Genomic DNA, 20051 nt, shown 5'->3' with positions numbered 1-20051 from the left:
GTTAAAATCATTAACTTCTCTGAAAGGTACAGGCAAAAAATAGCATAGATATGCTACATCAAGAGAGTGAAAGACCCACCCACCCATCCCCAGATTCTAAAATGAAACTATTTACATAGCAGTCAAAAACTAGCAACAGTGTTGCCTGTTCACAGGTTTAGGAAAAAAACCATGCAAGATTTTTACTAGGTAGAAAGGTCAAATTCATCAACTATTTTTAAATGGCTGTGTACCTCTTAGCCTCCCTGAACATCCAGGTCAGGAAACCTTATCATCACCATGGGATTTTCCCAGAAGAACCACATCATAAGTGAACCGGTGACCTCTCCCTTTCACTACCATGTAAGTTTACCAGACCAGAAGTACCATTCATCAGCTTCTCTTTTTCAGCCCTGAAGAGGGCACAAGAACTGCTCAATTTCCTCAGCGTTACATTCCAAGAGCATTAACTTTTCATTCACAACAAAACTGCATCACATTGAATATTCTCAAAACCAGTAGGCCACCACCTGAGTCTCTAACTCCTCACATTACAGGAGAAATTTTCACCATGAAGACATTGGTGATCATGGGATTTGACCACTTGTGAAATAACCAGATGGGTCTGGTCTCCTAGCCAATTTCCACCTCCACATGCAGGGAACTCAGATGGCTGGGCCAAGCAGGTGGGACCCAATGACGTTCAAGAAACCAACTCCCAAGGACCCATGGTTTCCCAGGACCATTCCTACCCACTGCACACAGAAGAGCAAGATCATTAGATCACCTGCTATATGGACATGCTTAACTGTCTACAGGGCTAGCAAGAAGAACTGAACAGAGGCTATGGAAGACCTTCAGACACATCCTCTTCCATCTCCCCAAGACAGATCCTAACCCATTTCATCAGATCATCAAGTGTGACTGCAACCCAGGTTTGAAACCCATGTTTGTTTTTCCTGAAGGGGACTGCTATGGGAGATGAATAGATGGCAGACAACCCTCTCGTAATAATTTCATAAATCTTAAGAAACTCATCCAGGTAGAAAGTGAGTAACAGGGTAGAAAGAACTACAATCTGATGATGTTAACTAGCTTCACAAGAATATTTTGGCCACAAGATTATGAACTAGCTGAGGATCTCAGAGTACAAATCGTCTTAGCAGATACAGTATGAGCCCACCCACACCAAACACACACACACACACACACACACACACACACACACACACCCATAATTTGAAAGATCGCTCTCTGGAAAGTAGAGCAAGAGAGTCCATTCCACCAAATTCTCACTCAGCTCCAAAACGCAAGTTTCCTATTGGCTTTTGTTTGTTACAATTTCTTCTTAAACCAACACTAAAGAGGCTTAGTCCCCTCTCAGCTAACTGTCCACTCTTAACATAAGTCTCACAGTTCTGAGTCCTGTACAACACCATTTAATTCTCTGGATAGATATCTACACAATTTTGCACAATTACAACATTATGAAACACCGTTCACCAAGTTAGAACACTGCTGGAGAAGGGTACCATTGGGAGGGCTGCAGAGAGGTGGGCAGGGGAACAGAAAGAAACGCAAGAAGCAAATAAAGACCACTGCCAACTGGCTGTGTTTGCTTTTCGTACTAGAGAAGTTAGAGCTATCCAACCCTATAATTATTGCTAGGATTAAAAATGTGTTACTCACATAATCATGAAAGGCTTTTGCTTCACTTGAATGTTCACAAGTGTCTCTCCTTTCAGGAGCTGCACAGTAAAGGTCCCAAAATACACTGCGAGGAGGAAAATAAAATAAGGTCAGGTTACTAATTATTACTTGTGTACACAAGGGCAAGTGCACGATGCATGGCGCTAACAGTACTAGGTCTCCCAAAGGCTCAATCCCACCTTATCAGCTCTCATTGGGCAAACAGCCTAGAAAACAAAACACGTCCAACTTCTTCTGGCAAGCCAGCCATTAGTAATGGCAGTAATAGTTCTTATATATCAAATACCTACTACATGCCGGATGCTTCACACCCGTATTACTTGTGTCTACCATATACTGTACGGTAGGCAATTTTCTCTCCACTTTACACAGGGGGCAACTGAAGCTCCAAGAGGTTAGTAGAACCTACTCATGGATGCCCTAAGAGGATGAACGCAAATGTGGACGAGAATCCATACTGTTCTGTTTCCTTTTTACCACCCAAACCAAAATGGCTGCATATCCTAAAAAAGGTTCAAGCGCCAAAGTCAGAACACAACTATGATTCATATATGCAGCGATTTGGAAGACTCTGGCAATAGGAACTTTACAGGCTCTTAATCCCAGAGCCCGCACCTCCACCCTTCCCACCTCACCCCCACTCCCACCCAAGCCCTCCCTCAAGGAATTCTTATGCAAGAACCACTCCTCCCTCCATGCACCAAAAAACACAAATCAGTTAGGCAAAGGACAGGTCACGGACAACCAAGTATCCAGTCCTTTCACATTGCAGTAGAGGGCCCTCTTCACAGAAGCACCTGTCAGCAAAGGGAAAGAAGGAAGCAGGCCTAGAAATGCCTGCCTCACCCCCCACTAAAGATTTTGTATGGTCACTCCGACATTCTGTATTAAAATGAGAACAGACATACAAGTCCTATGTCAACCAATAAAGCCCTATTCAAACACGGAGTTGTCAGTGATATTAACAAGGGACCTAAGAAACTCTCCAAATCAGGAGCCCGAGGCCCAGGGACAGAACAAGCTTAAAGGGTAAAGTGGGCACCAAAACCAAAGTCCTACTCCTGGTCCACTGCTCTTTTCCTCGTCACAGCCAGCCAGCTCTGCAAGTCATCAGACAAGCATCTCACTCAAGGTGTGAATAATGCAGCCTGCCCCTCACCAGAAAAGCTCCACTGCTTCCTCCCGCTGGAGAAAGCCTGGGTCATTTGCTCAGTGTCAAATCGCACAAACCAACTTCTACCAAACAGGGCCACAGCCACTCAAAGCCACCACCGCCCGGGCCTAACACAACAGACTCTACGTTCCTGCGGCTGAGATAAGGATGGAGAAGTTTCAGGAGATTCTGGATATAACAGGAAAATCAGGACTTCTACTAGCTGCAGAGGGGGGCTGGAGAACATTCCTTTCTGTCTTCTGGAACTGTACACATCTGCTTACCTCCTCCACACGTTAAAGGTTTCTAACACTACAAATTCCCCGGCCCCTTCACTCATAAGCCTAAGTAACCTTCAATCATAAACCTAAGTTTCTACAAGATCCAAGCCGATCAGAGCCGCCAACCCCATCCACACACTCCCTCCAAAAACAGCCACAGAAAGCCTATCACCCACTCCTACAGGTGGAATCCTTCCGCCACACAAATGCCTCCAAGACCAGCAGTTCCGAGGTTGGCAGAAGTAATTAAAAACTCATTTTCTCTGCACAAGTTAGAACAGACACTTCATCCTCCTGCTGTTCTAAGAGACTTAAAACAGTAACCTGAGCTGGCAGATAAACCCGCTAAGATCCCAACGACAGGAGACAGGACACACCGTTTTGCTGAACTCCATCAAAATATCAAAAGCCACTCTGCTTTCTTTTCTTTTTCAAAAGGATGTCAAAGACTCCACCAGTCAGTCCCACAAAACACCCGGGTCATATACCTAGGGCAACTGGCTCCGGCTGACCCTGAGCTCCCTCCTGGCTGTCATATACCCAACACAGAGACCAGACCTGCGGTGGCCCCACACCCAAAGGACACAGAGGCCTGGTTAGAGAGTCACAGAGAGTGGGAGCCCCTAACTGCAGACACTGCGAGGTCGACTCTGACCAGTTAAGGTTCTGCGTAAAACAACACTTTGTGGTTTTAGTGGGGGAGGGGGGCGGGGAGCTCCCAGAGGAAAGGAAGGACCAGTCAGTCTGAATCAGTATCTTTAAAGGAAGTGGCAGCCCTTTCTTGCTCTTTCTCAGGGTGCCTGGAAAAAGCCCCGGTAGATGTCCTCTCTTACGGTTGTGAGCTCCCGAGGAGAAAAAGGAAGGGACAGGCTAGTTGTTAAACAGACCTGGTATCCCCTCCACGCCGCCCCACCCCCACTCCTCTAATTAAAGCAACGTGCAGAATTGACAAAAATCCTCCAATGTTTTTTCAAACCCCCTGCCTAGAGCCCCAGAGTGAGATGTAAAAGTAAGGAGTTTCTACCCCAACACCACAGATGGTTTTGTCGTTTTTCCCCCCAAAACTTTAGGTAACATCCTCTTCGGCCCTTCTCCTCCTTGGCCAGCTGGGCCGGAGTGCCTCGAGGTGCCCCGCTCTGTGCAACGCAGAGGGCCACAGGGCGGAGGGCCTGCTCCAGGCCTCCCTTCTTTGTTCACTTGGACCCAGGGCTCACAACAAAACAAAAACACATGCGAAACTATCACACAAACTTACCACCACCACGAGTGCAAAAACCCAGGCGGTTCTCCCAACGTGATGTTTTTTTCCCATCGAATCTGGAAAGGTAAGAGCAGAAGCAGCTTAGAGGAGCAGAGACGGGGTGGGCTGGGGGCTTCCCAGAGCCAAAAGGCTAGGAAGACCAACTAACAATAAATGCCAAAAGGTGATAAAAATTCAAAATGGTGGCCACAGTGGCTGCTCCTGAAAACAAAGGCTCTAAGAATAGTGGGGAGGGGGGGGGTGTCAAGAAATTGGATGCTGGGGGGAGTCCCACTCACCTCCGATAAGAAGGTCTGTGCAGATTTCTGTGCTCCTACGTGCAGTAAATATTCGTAGACGTATAAAGCTAACCTGGAAAGTGGACAGGGGGCAAAGAGAGAGAGGGAAAGGCGTCAGATCCCACCGGCGCTCCCCAGGACCTTGCCAGCAGGCTTTGAGCCCTGTCTGCGCCGTCCCATTGTGGCCCCGACCAGAGGTAAGCAGCTAGCTCACCCCAAACAGGGCCGCCAGGTGCGAACAGTTAGGGGGTGGGGACCAGGGAACGCGTTACCTCAAGCAGTGAGGGATGGAGAGCAGCCCCCAAACTTGAACTTCCAAGTGGCGTCGCGGGCAAACCCACCTAGGTTCCTCAAACTCGCAAGCCACTCGACCCCACAGCCACCTTGCCTTTCCCGACCCACTGCTCGCTACGCTCTCGCCAGCTTTGGAGGTCCGAGGAGACTCGGCCCTGGACTCCGGGTGCTTGGCGCGCTCTGGAGAGGGCAGCAAAGCGCCACCCTCGTCACCTCCCCCCAAACAACTGTGCCCCAAGCCTGGGGCCAACCCGGCGCCACCGTCGCTGCCCAGCCCGGCGTCCGAGGACGCGGAGCCGGTGACGAAGCCGAGGGCAGGGAAGGGAGAGCGCTCCCGACCGAACAAAGCCCCCGGCACGCACTCCTCACGCCGCGGGCGGACAAAAGGAGGCTTCGGGGCTGCAGAAGCCACGCGCCCCCTGCCCGCACCCGGTGGGCAAAGTGCGGCCACCGCGGCGAGCGCCCGGCTGGGGAGAACGTCGAGGCTCGCTGGCCGGACCTCGCCCACCACTCACCGCGGGCCCCCGCGCTCGACCCGCGCCACGGCCACCAAGTACCCCCTCCGGCGGCTCCCCCCGCCGCCCCTTCCCCGATCCCCCAACCTCCGCCGGCTCCCAACAATGGGCTCTCCCACGCCGCCCGCCGCGGCCTCGGGGAAGGGGCCAGGCAGGCGGCGCCTGGACCCGGGGACCCGAGGGCGCAGCAGCCTCCGGCCCCCGCCCGCCCGCCCACCTGCCTCCCACTGCCCGCCCGCAGCCCGGCGGCGGCGCGGCCGCCACTTGCAAAATAGGGCTTACTTTTCCCGAGCCTGCCCATCCGAGGGCACCGCCGAGCCTTTGCCTTTGGCAAACATGGTTTGCAGGGAAGAGGGCGCCGAGCCTCGCCGCCGCCGCCGCCGCCGCCGCCGCTACCGCTCCGGCTCTCCCGAGCTGCCCCTCGCTCCCGGCCCCCTCCCCGGCGCTCGCTCGCTCTCTCGCTCGCTGGCGCTCTCCTCGCCGCGCTCCCCTCCCTCCCCCCCAGGCGCTGGCTCCGCGCTCTTTCCAGCTGTCAAAGCGTCAGCCCCGGCCGCGGCCCCATCGCCCTGGAACTCCTTCCGCGCCGGCTCGGCCTGGGGGTGCCGCCGCCGCCGCCCGCACGGCCGCCCGCTCTCCGCTCGCTCGCGCGCCCGCCCGGCTCCGCCTGCGCCGCCCTCTGCGCCTCCAGCACCGCTGCCGCTGCCGCCGCTGCCGCCGCCGCCGCTGGTCTACTTGGAGCTCAACCGAACGTGGCTACCCGGGCGAGGGAGCGAGGCGGGCGGCAACGTCCCGCGATGGATGGCCGCCTCGGCCAATCGGCGCACGCGGGGGCGGGCCCGGGCCGGCTGGGAGGGACGCCCTGACAGCGCCGGCCGCGGCAGTCCCCGCTGCGGCCGCCTCCGCGGAGCCGCTGCCTGTTCCTGCGGGCGAACTGGGGGCGTCCGGGGGCGAGAGCCTCTCTTTCTGTCGCCGGGGCGGTGGGCGACGTGGATCGGGCTGGGGGCACCCTGGTCTCCTCGCCCCAGCGAGGAGGGGGATCTGACCCGCGCTCCCCGCGGCGTGGACCACTGGGGGCTAGGGGGGCGCTGCGGCAGCGTCCGATGGGAGGGGGCGCAGACCCCCAAGCGGTCGCCGCTCGCTCCCTCCCGCCCCGTCCCTCTCCCTTATCTGCCCCTCAGCTCCCCCCCGCCGCGGCCCGCACCAGCCCAGCCCTTATCTCGCCCTCCGCTCTTGGTTGTCCTCCCCCTAGGCTCCGACCCCGACCCCCTCCCCAGACTCCAGCCCGGCCCCCAGCCCGCCCCGCCCCCGGGCCTCCCTCTCGCCCAGTCTGGCTTCCGAGCGCCGGGCCCGGGGCTCCACGCTGAGAGCTGGGCGGCTGGAGCCGGCGCCGAGGCGCGCGGCTGCTCCTTTACTAGATCATTAAAATACTTTGGAAAACCCCAAAGTGGAGCCGCGCGAAAATGGCCCTTGGCATGCTTTGGGGAGCCGGGGGGAGGGGGGCTGGGGACAGGGGACTTGAATTAAGAGGAGGGAGAGTGATTTCTCCCAAATTTCCAAGGTTTGCCAGTCTTGGCAAGTTAGCCCCTCGGCTTCTCCACGGGAAAGGGTGCCACTCGGGTATGGGGGGCGTCACCTGGGCGGCCCGCGACGCGGAATGCGCGCCACAGAAATCTGCAAACTTCAAATAAATGAAGCTAAATTGGGGAGTGAGGGGACGAGAGTCAGGCGTAGGGGGAGGGGAAGCTTCCATTGTCAGTGACCCAGGTGTACAATGGGAAATTGAGGGGGGGGCTGGCAGAGTGACCCAGCTATTTGCTGCTGACTCCTTTCTGCCCACGCCGAGAACCCAGAAGACACACTGCGTGCCCCTCATTAGGGACTCTTAAGACCAGATACCGGCGAAATAGGGGAAGGCTCCCCCATTTTCAGACTGTTTTTAGAGAGCGGATCTCTTTAAATGTGATAAAACACTGTCGGCACTGTCTCTTTAAAAGAGTCAAGCAGAAAAAGCTGTGTAAGCGCTGATTGGCTGCCTGTTTGGATACATCTTTAGGGGAGCCTTGAAACTGTTAGCCTAGGTTGATTTTTTTTTTTTTTTAACTGCGCTGTTCCAATAAACAAGTAACGCCCCTCCCCCTAACATGCCTCGCACCAAACAATTAAAGGATAGGTCAGTGTCCTGGGGAAAACACGTTTCAAGTAGGAAAACTCAGAACTAGATTTTAACAAAATAAACAATAATTCCCTACCGTTAAAGTTTGCTTATTTTGATCTGTAGAAGAGAGAAAAGGGGCTTTTAAAAGAAATGCCCCGCAGCAAAAGGATCTGCATTGGTTCAGGAAGGAGACTCTGGGTGCATTTTTGGAATAATGTTCTACTCAATGTAACAACCTCCCTAAATTAGAGTACAGCCAGGCCCTGCGGACACCTCTGGACTCAGTCTGCTCCCTTCCAGGACCCAGCGCTCACAGGGGAAAGGGGCAGAAAAAAGGAACGCTGAGACCTAGTTTATGGGCGTCTGTGCGCTAGTCCCTATTTTAAAGGTTGTTTCGTGAATGAGGGAAGCATGGAGGTTGGGAGTTGGACTACAAGGATAGGAGAGAGAAGGAAATAATTACAGTTATTTTTTCCCCTAGGCGGTTTAATTTAATAGGGCTAACTTAAGGTACCTTAGAGCCCACACTAATTAAATTGGCCTGCTCATACCCTTCCCCTGGACTTCCTTCTATTTTGAATGGGCTAGGAATGGCCAGGGATGGCTTGTCAACAGACTGACTCACAAGAAGCCTGACTCATCTTGTGTCTGCAAGGCCCACAAATTAGGAGTATCGGTTTGGTCCTGGCTAAAAAAAGGAAGACACTGCCCTTCTCCAGCCCTGCTATGACCCAGGACTCAACCAGATTGGCCATGCCCCTATCAACTTCATGGCTGCAACACAAGCATATCTATTTGAGCATCAGTTTCTTCACCTGTCAAATGGCAAAGGGAGGTTAGAAGATCTACAGTATCTCTTGATAATCTGATGTGCTACAATGTTAAGATTTCCCTTCTATATTTTTCTCTCCCTACCACCACCCTGGAAAAAGCACTAGCACCACCTTTCCAAACATGTGGCAAGAAGAGAGGGGTAGGGTTCAGAGATCCTGTGCCAGGCACTCTGTGGTCAGCCCTTTGCTGGAACTTGACACAACAAAGCTGCACGATGGTTGGTAGATCCCTTGTTGGAGCTAAAAGAGATGGTGAGAGGGCCTGGGCAGAGAGAGCAGGGAGAGTGTCTTAGCCACCCCTCACCCCTGCTGGCTAGAAGATTGCTGAGGGGTTCCCTGGAAGCAGGAACACTCAGCAGCCCTAAGTAGGTGTGTGGCTGCTGGCACAATTATCCAAAATGTGGTCAGATCAGAAGCAAGTCCAAACACCCATGAACAGCATTCAAGGCCCCAGTCTACCTTTCCCCTCTGGATCCCCCCAGGCCACATCTTTGGGCCTGAAGTCTGTCTTCCTGGAATGCTTTCTGCCTCAGTTCCCTTCTTCTACCATCCTTTAAGGCTAACATCCCCTCCCTCCAGTGCCATCTCCTCCACAAAAACCTCCCTGCTTCTCACTCCTGGAGTGAAACCTGTCCTTCTGTCCCTCCAATCTTATCTCGTTTTGCTGGCACCATTCATTCTCCCCATTGTTGTAGCCACTTGTTTACTGTCTGTCTCCCCCACCAGACTGGGAGGGTAGGATCTCAGTTTGAGTTATCTGTGTATCTCCAGCACACAGCGCAGGCTCAATACCTGTGTATGTTAACACTCAGTGCAGGCACCAGGAGCCCCCAGGGACCGAGAGAGAGGGAAAACTCACCCCAGCCCCAAAATACTGGGCCCAGTAGGGAGATAAGGAATGGATACCACCAACAATAGGGTTAGATAAGGCCACTCCCTCGGCTCAGCCACACCCTCCTAAACTACAGCCACCTGGAACTCTGTACTTTCAGTTTCCAGAATGGCTATGCCATTTCACACATCCACCCTGACTCATATTCTCTCTGTCTCTCTGTCCCCCATCTTTCTCTTGCCTCCCTCCCTTCCTTTTTTTCTTTTCCTTCTTTCTTTTAGGACCTGCTTATTGAACGCCTACTATATACCATACGCTGTTCTAGGCCTTGGGAGATAAACCAGACAAAAATCCTTACCCCGTGGAACTTACACTGTAGTGAAGTCCCCTGCCCAAAGCCCCCTCCGGTGACAGACTCCCACTAACACTTCTCAGATCCAGCCTGGGCAGGCAGCATCTCCTTCAGAGAGCCTTCCCAGATCCCCCCTCTGAACTCCCAGTTCGGGGCAGGTGTGCCCTCTGTGTCCCCACTGCATGGGTGTGGTTCAGGGGTGCGTTTTCCCCATGGGAATATGACTCCTTAGGGTCAGGGAATGATCATCATTTTCTGGGGCACCCTCAGTGCCCAGTAACATGGTGAAAGGAACAGAAGGACAGATGAACTGGGTGACCAGATGTTGCAGGACATGCAAGTGAGGTGGGAGTGAAGACGGAGAGGTGAATTCCAAGCTTAGGCTAGAAGGGCCGCTCCTTCCTCTCTTGGCTGCCAGCAACTGGGGCAGCAGGAATCCTGGGTTCTGGCACCAGATGGTTGGGGTCCAGGCCTCCAGAAGGAGGTGGTTAAAGGAAAAGGGACTTTAGGCCCATGAACTCAACCCAGGAGACTGTGCTTGCCAAGGATGCCAGAAGACCTTGTTCCCTTTCCCTGGTTCAAAGCTCTCTTTCAGTGCTCCTCACAGCTGCTAGGAGGATGGATGCAAGCTCCCGCTGGGGGCTGTTTCAATGGAAGCTGAGTATGCAGCCCGCTTCTGCACCTGGCACGCTCAGTCCTAGAATTGCACGGGGATACCTCTGATCAAAACCTTCGGGCCGGTCAGCTCTGGTTTTAGCAGAAGTTTCCCTGAGGGATCAGGGGCCTCCACAGGGGGAATACAAAATCCAACACGCAAAGACCTGGCTTCACTGCCTTGCTGGCAGACTTTGGGCAAGTGACCTTCCCCTCTGAGCCTCACCGTCCTCTCTGTGCAATGCGTATGTTAATGCCTATGCCAAAGGCAGGCTGGGAGGACAAAGAGAGGTAAGTGATGGGGAATCGCCTACTAGGCTATTAGTCAGTGTTGGCTGAGCCCAAGGTTCTGATGATGGAGAGTAGCCGCTTGGGATGGGTGTTTGGGGGCTCAGGGGAGACAGTAATTGGGGAAATGTTTCGAAAATTGAAAAAGATGATTACTCATGGCCAGCAAACAGAGAGGTGCTAAGAAAGAAGTGGATTTAAATTTAAAATCAAATGTGTTTTGAAATGTCTTCCAACGGACACATACTTCTCCTGAGCCAATTTGTCATAGCAAAACAGGCTTCAAGTATGGAATGGGTTAGTATAGAATCGGTTAGTTCAATTTGAAAGCACCCATGTGCTCAGCCTTGTTTTGTTTTGTTTTTTTCCTACCTATTTCCTTCATAAGAATTTAAGCATTTGAGCTGGGCATGGTGGCTCACACCTGTAATCTCAGCACTTTGGGCTGCCAAGGCAGGCAGATCATGAGGTCAAGAGTTCGAGACCAGCCCGGCCAACATGGTGAAACCCCGTCTCTACTAAGAATAGAAAAATTAGCCAGGCATGGTGGCATATGCCTGTAATCTCAGCTACTCGGGTGGCTGGGGCAGGAGAATCGCTTGAACCCAGGAGGCGGGGGTTGCAGTGAGCCGAGTTCGCACCACTGCACTCCATCATGAGCGACAGAACAATACTCTGTATTGAAAAAAAAAAAAAAAAGAATTTAAGTACTCTGACAGGCCATGGTGGCTCATGCCTGTAATCCCAGCACTTTGGGAGTCCGCGGCGGGAGGATCACTTGAGCCAGGGACGCTGGGAAGTACAAGAAAGCAGAAGGCTGCCGGGCGCGGTGGTTCACGCCTGTAATCCCGGCACTTGTGGAGGCCGAGGCAGGCAGATCGCGAGGTCAGGAAATCGAGACCATCCTGGCTAACACGGTGAAACCCCGTCTCTACTAAAAATACAAAAAATTAGCTGGGCATGGGGGCGGGCGCCTGCAGTCCCAGCTACTCAGGAGGCTGAGGCAGGAGAAAGGCATGAACACAGGAGGCGGAGCTTGCAGTGAGCCGAGATGGCGCCACTGCACTCCAGCCTGGGGGACAGAGCGAGACTCCGTCTCAAAAAAAAAAAAAAAAAAGCAGAAGGCAAGGCCCTATCCTGGTAGCTGGGGAGAGGAACCTGACACCCACCACTCTCCCAACTCCACCTCACCAGAGTGCCCTAGCCTCTGAGTTCTCTCAGCCTGGGACCAGCATGGCTCTATTTTCATTCACTTGCCAAAACTTTGCTCTTGCTGGTCACTCTTCTCCAAGGTAAAGGCTTCACTCCCGCCTCATTTCCTCTAGGTCAAATCACCAGAGCCCCTCCCAAAGGAACCTCTTTAGAATGACAGCTGCCCTCGGCCAGGCGTGGTGGCCTGTGCCTGTAGTCCCAGCTACTCAGGAGGCTGAGGCAGAAGAATCGCTTGAACCCAGGAGGTGGAGATTGCAGTGAGCCGAGATCATGCCACTGCACTCCAGCCAGGGCGACAGAACGAAACTCTGTCTCAAAAAAATTTAAAAATAAATAAATTAAATAAATAATAAAGGAATGCAGTTCTGATACAGTCTATAGCATGGATGAACGTTGAAGACATTATGCTAAATGAAATCAGCCAGACCCAAAAGGACAAATACTCTACGATTCCGGTCATATGAAGTACCTAGAATAGTCAAATTCAGAGAGACAGAGTAGAAAGGTGGTTGCCAGAGCCTGGGGAAGGAGGGAGTGGGGAGTTAGCGTTTAATGATAATAGAGCTTCAGTTTGGGAAGATGAAAAAGATCTGGAAATGGATGATGATTCCATTGGTTACACAATAATGTGAATACACTCAGTGCCACTGAAGTGTACGCTATAAAAGAGTTACAATGGTAAATTTTGTTATATATATTTTACTGCAATATTTTTTTTTTGAGACAGAGTCTTGCTGTGTCGCTCCGTTTGGAGTGCAGTGGCACGATCTCAGCTCACTGCAGCCTCTGTCTCACGAGTTCTAGTGATTCTCTTGCCTCAGCCTCCTGGGTAGCTGGGATTACAGGTACACACCACCACGCCCAGCTAATTTTTGTATTTTTAGTAGAGACAGAGTTTCAACATGTTAGCCAGGCTGGTCTCAAAACTCCTGACCTCGTGATCCACCCACCTCAGCCTCCCAAAGTGCTGGGATTACAGGTGTGAGCCACCGCGCCTGGCCTGCAATTTTTTAAAAAACTAAAAAGAGATGGGTGATGACCCAAGCATCACATGTGGGAAAGACTTACGGACATGGTGCAGAATGGCGCAGCACACCCGTCTGAGCATCAGAGGTTCCCATGCTCCTGAAACCCTCTCCTCACACAGCTTCAGGGCTCCACTCTCTCCTGGTTTTCCCTCTTCCTCTCGGGCTATTCTTCCTGTTATCCTTTAACGGATTCTTTTTTCTCCAGCCTCCTCTAAAAATTTTATTAGTCAAACTATTGCTAATACAGTGTTACCTAACACACAGCCCCCAAATCTCAGTGGCTTATAATAAAAGCCATTTATTTCTCACTCACAGGTCTGCAGTCAACTGGGCAGCTCTGCTTCAGGGTACAGCTTGAGTCTGTCCCATGGGTCTCTCATTCTGGGGCACAGGCTGAAGGGCAGAGGATGTCTGTCATGTTCTTTCCAGAGTAAAAGGAGCTCCAGAGGCCAGGCCAACTCACGCAAGCCTCACATCCGCTCCCAAGTCACATGGCCAAGCCCAGCATCAATGGGGCAGGAAGGGGGAGTGAATGTTTGCTGAACAGTAGTAAAATCTACGACAGATGGGCTTCTCTCAGGCTCTGTCCTGGACCTTCTCTCTCTCTTTGGGCAAGTTCACATGGCACTAATTGCATCTGAACTTCAATGACAATGACTCCTGAATCCATCCCACTGGCGCAGACCCTTTTTCTTAGCCCCAAAGCCATGTGTGTTCAGTTACAGAGCATTTCCATCTGCCTGTCTCTCTGGTGCCTCAAAGTCCATGTGTCCAGAGCTGGCCTCATTATTTCTCCCCATCCAATTCCTGTAGTCAATCTCCATTTCTGTACCTGGCACCAACACCCTTCTACCAGGTGAGGAGAGCACACAGAAGGTGCCGTGTTTACCAGATCCAGCTGGCCAAGCTTGGCACTGGCTGGGAGTGAGAAAGAGGAGAAGCAGAGACCGGCCCCATGGTGTGTGGTAGAGATGGTTGGGTCCAGCCCTGAATTGTTGCACAGCCCCTAACTGGTCTCCCTGCCTTCAGAACACTCCCCTTCACCCTCCCTTCCCCAGCCAGAGGGATGTGTTTAAGGCACAGGTCTGACCATGTCACGCTCCTGCTTAAAACCCTTTGGGGAATCGCCATTTTATCGAAAATGAAGCCCAAATTCTGCAGCAAAAAGATAAAAGGTCCTTCATGATCTGACCCTATCTCCCTCCACAGCCCGTTGCTTGTTGGGGATTGTCCTGGATGTGGGGGATGGATGTGTGAACAAGAGAGCTGTGGTCCCTGCTTCCTGGAGGTTTGTCATCTGTGGGGAAGCAGATGACTCCATTAGTACCTACAAGATCCAACGTGACAAGGGTGGTGATGGAACACATAGGCCCCCGTGGGCACAGTGCAGGGGCGCTAGGCTGCCCCAGGGTGTCAAGGAAGGCAGCTGGAGGAGGTGACCTTCCTTCCTCTGGCTGTAATGGGAATGGATGAGTGCTCTCAGGGGGAAGCTAGGGACAGGCTCCTAGGTTTACCAGCAGGGCTGATGCAGGAGGAGCCAGTGAAGGAGACCAAGGAGGACTGCTCAGAGCCGCAGAGGAGGAGGCAGCCCTGGGAAGACAGCGCTTCCAGGAGAGAGTGGCCGAGCAACGGAGAGCATGAACACGGCTTTTGGAAAGAGCTCTGTGAAGGGCACAGTTGGCCTGTGTAGAGCAGTATTACTATTTTTTTTAAGACGGAGTCTCCCTCTGTTTCCCAAGCTGTAGTGCAGTGGCGCGATTTCGGCTCACTGTAACCTCTGCCTTCCGGGTTCAAGCAGTTCTCCTGTCTCAGCCCCCTGCGTAGCTGGGACTACAGGCACCTGCCACCACGCCCAGCTGATTTTTGTTATTTTTAGTAGAGATGGGGTTTCATGATGTTAATCAGGCTGGTCTCAAACTCCTGACCTCAGGTGATCCACCCACCTCAGCCTCCCAAAGTGCTGGGATTACAGGCGTGAGCCACCACGCCTGGCCACATAGAGCAGTTTTAGGGGAGTGATGAGGCTGGAGCCAGACCCCGGCAGTGGAGGAGTGGAAGGGAGACAGAGGAGAGAGAATGCAGTGGAGGAGTGGGAGGGAGAGAGGAGACAGCAAGTGTGGATAACTCTTGGGGTAAGAGACAGCCAGCACCCACAGGTAAGAGTGTTGCTGTGTTTTGCTGGAAAGTGGGAGACACTAGAACCTGCACAAATGCTGATTGCAAGGAGTCCATGCAGAGGGCAAGGCTGGAGGAACTAGATGGAGGTTGAGGGTGAAGCTAGCATGGAGTCCCTAAGAAGAGGGAGGAGAGTGGCCTCAGTAGGGTTGGAAAAGTGCCTTCACCTCTCTGGGCACACAGACATGGAGGGACTCAGCCTGCACCATCGAGGCGCTCACAGTCTAGGAGATGAGGCTGTCCAGGGGAAACAAGCTTGGAGCTGTGGCTTTAAAGGATGAGTAGGAGTTTGCTATGCAGGCCAGCAGAGGTAAAGGGATCCCAGACCATGGGAACAGCATGGACAAAGGCACAGAGGCATGAGACAGCCAACATATTAGAGCAATGGTTGGTTCAGGGGGTGCACATGGGGCTCAGGAGGAAGTGGTGATAGATGAGGCTGGAAAGGTGACCAGAAAGCTCTTGCAGCTTCATGTAGGAATTCATGAGCATCTGTGAACTCAGGACCCAGCCTGGACACCTGTGGATGCTGAGGGATGCCAAGAACAGGTTCCTGTTAACCTCTGTGTTGCCCGGTACTTGGCTTACATGTGTGCCGAATAAATGAAGGATCCATGTTTTGTGGCAAAGCATAACAGAGTAATTTCATCCTGAGGATGAGTGTGCTGGAAATGGCAAGGTTTCTTCATCTGAGCCACTCATTCCATTCCATCCGCGTACCCGACACCGCATGGGTGGGGATACAGAGATCAGCACTAGATGCCCAAAGAGTGCTCAGTAAAGGTTGGTTATTCCCCCTGTGGAGCCCTGTGTTCAAAACCTCCCATCTAGCCACCCCTCCTACAGGGGCTCCAGCCCTGCTTCCTTCCCCCGTCAGCCTGTGCTGGGGGTTGAGAGGACTCCAGAGACATGCGGATGACACATGGAGTGTGCCAGTCAGCGGCCCTCTCACCCTAGCAATCTGGGGCACCCGGAGCAGAGCTCGCAGGCTTGTTCTCTGATTCTGATTCCTGTTTCCACGGAAACAGACATCGGCAAACGTCAAAGTCCCAGCTTTCAAATACAGGTCTCTTCCAAAACTTACTCTCACATGATTCATAGGCTCCACAGTTGTGGAGGTGGCAGAAACCTCTGAGAGCACCCACCCTCCACCTCACCATAAGGGTCCTAGCTCCCAGTTGAATGCTCTGTCCTTTATCTGGCACTGCTTCCAACCCAGGAGGCCCAGGAAGCCATCCTGAACTGTTAGCCTGGGCCTCAGTTTACCCATCCATATGATGAGGCCGTAGTTCCTGAAATCAACAAATGCTTGTTGAGCACCTCAGGATCCTTCCAGCCCAGTGCAAGAGAGTCCAGGGCAGTGAGTACAGGGAGTGGCAGTGGTTAGATTGGGAGCTTGAAGAGGACGCTGGGAGGAGGGAATGAGAGAGCACCGGTCACCCAGGAGCACTAGTGCTGTGGCGCTGAGCAGGCTGGCAGGAAAAGAGCTTCTCCAGCAGCGCCCTTGGGCTGTGGCTCTCACCCCCTCTAGAATGCTGGCCCTCTGCTCCTGCTCCTGGGGCTCCCACGTTCTCGTCTCTCTGCTGTGCCTCTGTCTCTCTGCGTCTTTACATGTCTCAGCCTCTTCTGTCTCTGTGTCTTAGCTTATTTCTGTCTCTGGGTCTTTCTGAACACTTGTCCCTCAGTCTCTTTCTGTGGGCTTCTTTGAATTTTTACCATCTCTCTGAGGTTCTCCATTCTCCCACTGGAAAGACCCACAAGGACAGAGATTTTGTCTGTTTTGTCCTTTGTTTTATCCTCAATGTCTGGAATGGCACCTGGCACTTAGTAGGTGTTCAGCAAGCATTTGTCAAATGAATTCTCTCTTTTCTGTTTTTCTCTCTTCCCCGCCTTCTTGCGTATCTCTGTCCTCCTCTCTTGTCCTCTCTCCTGGCCTCATCTACTGTTTGTGTATCTTTTGACTTCTGTGTCTCTTTCTCCTTTCCTTTCTTTGTCTCTCTCCTCTTTGCTCAGTCCCTCTCATTCTCGCTGTCCCTCTCTCACTGTTCTGCCTCTCTGTTGCTGCTGGCCTCTCTTGAACTCATGCACACACACACACAGAAAACCATCTGCAGCATTCCTTCCCACAAACGTTTCCTAGGTTGATGTGGGTTTAGGAAACCTAACTTCAAGCCTTCAGCTCCAACCCTCAGAGAGTCGCCCACACACACTCCCCCACTTCCCCAAATTACCGTTATAAACAGGACAAGGCATTGGGCAGCCCACAGCAAAACTGGGCAGTCAGCAACTTGTTTCTTTTTTTTTTTTTTTAGACGGAGTCTTGCTGTGTCGCCCAGGCTGGAGTGCAGTGGCCCCATCTCGGCTCACTGCAAGCTCTGCCTTCCGGGTTCACGCCATTCTCCTGCCTCAGCCTCCCGAGTAGCTGGGACTACAGGCACCCGCCACCATGCCCGGCTAATTTTTTGTGTATTTTTTTTTTAGTAGAGACGGGGTTTCACCGTGTTAGCCAGGATGGTCTCGATCTCCTGACCTCGTGATCCACCTGCCTTGGCCTCCCAAAGTGCTGGGATTACAGGCGTGAGCCACCGCGCCTGGCCAGCAACTTGTTTTTGATGCCTTCGGCTGGCTCCTGAGTCACTGTTACCCTCTGCTCAGTGCCCCTCCCTGAACAGAAGGACCCCAAGGCCAAAGGACTGCCTCTTTCAATTATCTGTGCTAGGAAATGTTTCTGACACCAGCCACTCATTGCCTTGGTGTGACCCTAGTCACCATCACACTTCTTCAGGGGCCTGTCTAAAAGTTTCTTCTCTGGGGGCTGGGCATGGTGTCTCATGCCTGTAATCCCAGCACTTTGGGAGGCTGAGATGGGAGGATCACAAACCAGCCTGCAAGACCTCATCTCTCTCTCTTTTTAAAAAATAATTTTAAAAAATAAATGCTGGGTGTGGTGGCTCACACCTGTAATCCCTGCACTTTGGGAGGCCAAAGTGGGTGGATCACTTGAGGTCAGGAGTTCGAAAGCAGCCTGACTAACATGGTGAAACCCCACCTCTACTAAATACAAAAAAATTAGCCAGGCGTGGTGTCACATGCCTGTAATCCCAGCTACTTGGGAGGCTGAGGCAGGAGAATCCTTTGAACCCGGGAGGTGGAGGTTGCAGTGAGCCGAAATCGTGCCACTGCACTCAGCCTGGGCAACAGAGCAAGACTCCATCTCAAAATAAATAAATAAATAAATAATAAAAAATAAATAAGGCCAGGCATGGTAGCTCACGCCTGTAAACCCGGCACTTTAGGAGGCTGAGGCGGGTGGATCACTTCAGGTTAGGAGCTTGAGACCAGCGTGGCCAACATGGTGAAACCCCGTCTCTAGTAAAAAAAAATACAAAAATTAGCCAGGCATGGTGGCGTGCACCTGTAGTCCCAGCTAGTCGGATGGCTGAGACAGGAAGATCACTTGAACCCAGGAGGGAGTGGTTGTCGTGAGCTGAGATTGTACCACTGCACTTCAGCCAGGGCAACAAAGCAAGACTCTGTCTCAAATAAATAAATAAATAAAGTAATAAAAGCAACAATAGCTATAAAATGCTTGGCCAAGTACCTAGCCTGGTGTTTGATCAGGAAATGGTAAAAGGTACTAGTTTTATTTTTTTTTTTTTTTTGAGACAGAGTCTTGCTATGTCACCAGGCTGGAGTTCAGTGGCGTGATCTCAGCTCACTGCAACCTCTGCCTCCCAGGTTCAAGCGATTTTCCTGCCTCAGCCTCCCGAGTAGCTGAGATTACAGGCACACACCAGCATGCCCAGCCAATTTTTGTATTTTTAGTAGAGACAGGGTTTCACCATGTTGGCCAGGATGGTCTCGATCTCCTGACCTTGTGATCCGCCCACCTCGGCCTCCCAAAGTGTTGGGATTACAGGCGTGAGCCACCACACCCACCCAAAAGGTGTTAGTTTTCTTAATGTTATTTTTTTTTTCAATTCTCTTTTTACTTCTTTCTTAAAAAAAAAAAAAAAATAGAGGCTGGCCACGGTGGCTCATGCCTATAATCCCAGGACTTTGGGAGGCCAATGTGGGCAGATCATTTGAGGTCAGGAGTTCAAGACCAGCCTGGCCAACATAGTGAAACCCTGTCTCTTCTAAAAAAAAAAATTAATAATATATATATATATACACACACACACACACACACACATATACACACATATATGTGTGTATATATATATATATATATATATATATATATATATATGGCCAAGCATGGCGGCATGCACCTGTAGTCCCAGCTACTCAGGAGGCTGAGACAGGCAAATGGCTTGAACATGGGGGGCAGAGATGGCAGTGAGCCGAGATCAGACCACTGCACTTCAGCCTGGGCAACAGAGTGAGACTCTAGCTCTAAAAAAAAGAAAAAGAGGCCAGGCGCAGTGGTTCACGCCTGTAATCCCGGCACTTGTGGAGGCCGAGGCAGGCAGATTGCGAGGTCAGGAAATCGAGACCATCCTGGCTAACACGGTGAAACCCCGTGTCTACTAAAAATACAAAAAATTAGCCGGGCATCGTGGCGGGCGCCTGTAGTCCCAGCTACTTGGGAGGCTGAGGCAGGAGAATGGCATGAGCCCAGGAGGTGGAGCTTGCAGGGAGCCGAGATCATGCCACTGCACTCCAGCCTGGGCCACAGAGCGAGACTCTGTCTCAAAAAAAAAAAAAAGAAAAAAAAAAGGAAAAGAAAAACAGAAGAGATGAAGAGTCTCACTATGTTGCCCAGACTGGTCTCAAACTCCTGGCCTCAAGCCATCCCCCAGCCTCAGCCTCCCAAAGTGTTGGGATTATACACATGAGCCACTGCACCCAGCCTCTAAATATTATTATTATTATCATTATTATTATTTTTGAAATGGAGTCTTGCTCTGTCGCCCAGGCCCAGGTTCAAGCAATTTTCCTACCTGAGCCTCCCAAGTAGCTGGGACTACAGGCATGTGCCACCACACCCGGCTAATCTTTGCATTTTTAGTAGAGACGGGGTTACACCATGTTGGCCAGGCTGGTTT

At 52.0% G+C, this 20051-nt stretch overlaps 1 protein-coding gene across 6 annotated transcripts in view; it reads right to left on the bottom strand.

Moving 5' to 3' along the window:
- Positions 1 to 6615, bottom strand: part of SSBP3 (single stranded DNA binding protein 3) — a 179508-nt gene extending 172893 nt beyond the window's left edge. For 2 of the 6 annotated variants that reach the window (XM_034965692.3, XM_063601108.1), the window contains exons 1-4: positions 5754 to 6615; positions 4663 to 4735; positions 4379 to 4440; positions 1669 to 1753 (exon numbers count right to left, since the gene is read on the bottom strand). In XM_034965692.3, coding sequence (XP_034821583.1) covers positions 1669 to 1753; positions 4379 to 4440; positions 4663 to 4735; positions 5754 to 5809 — 276 coding nt within the window. In that variant the 5' untranslated portion in view covers positions 5810 to 6615. The remainder of the gene's footprint in view (positions 1 to 1668; positions 1754 to 4378; positions 4441 to 4662; positions 4736 to 5753) is intronic. The other 4 variants (XM_034965699.4, XM_063601112.1, XM_034965705.4 and 1 more) reach the window with 4 other exon arrangements.
- Between the last annotated feature and the right edge of the window lie 13436 nt (positions 6616 to 20051).

Source organism: Pan paniscus, chromosome 1 (genome assembly GCF_029289425.2).
Source record: "Pan paniscus chromosome 1, NHGRI_mPanPan1-v2.0_pri, whole genome shotgun sequence".
Classification (NCBI taxonomy): domain Eukaryota; kingdom Metazoa; phylum Chordata; class Mammalia; order Primates; family Hominidae; genus Pan; species Pan paniscus.
The sequence above is the reverse complement of the archived record's forward strand: the minus strand, read 5'-3'. Positions and strand labels throughout refer to the sequence as shown.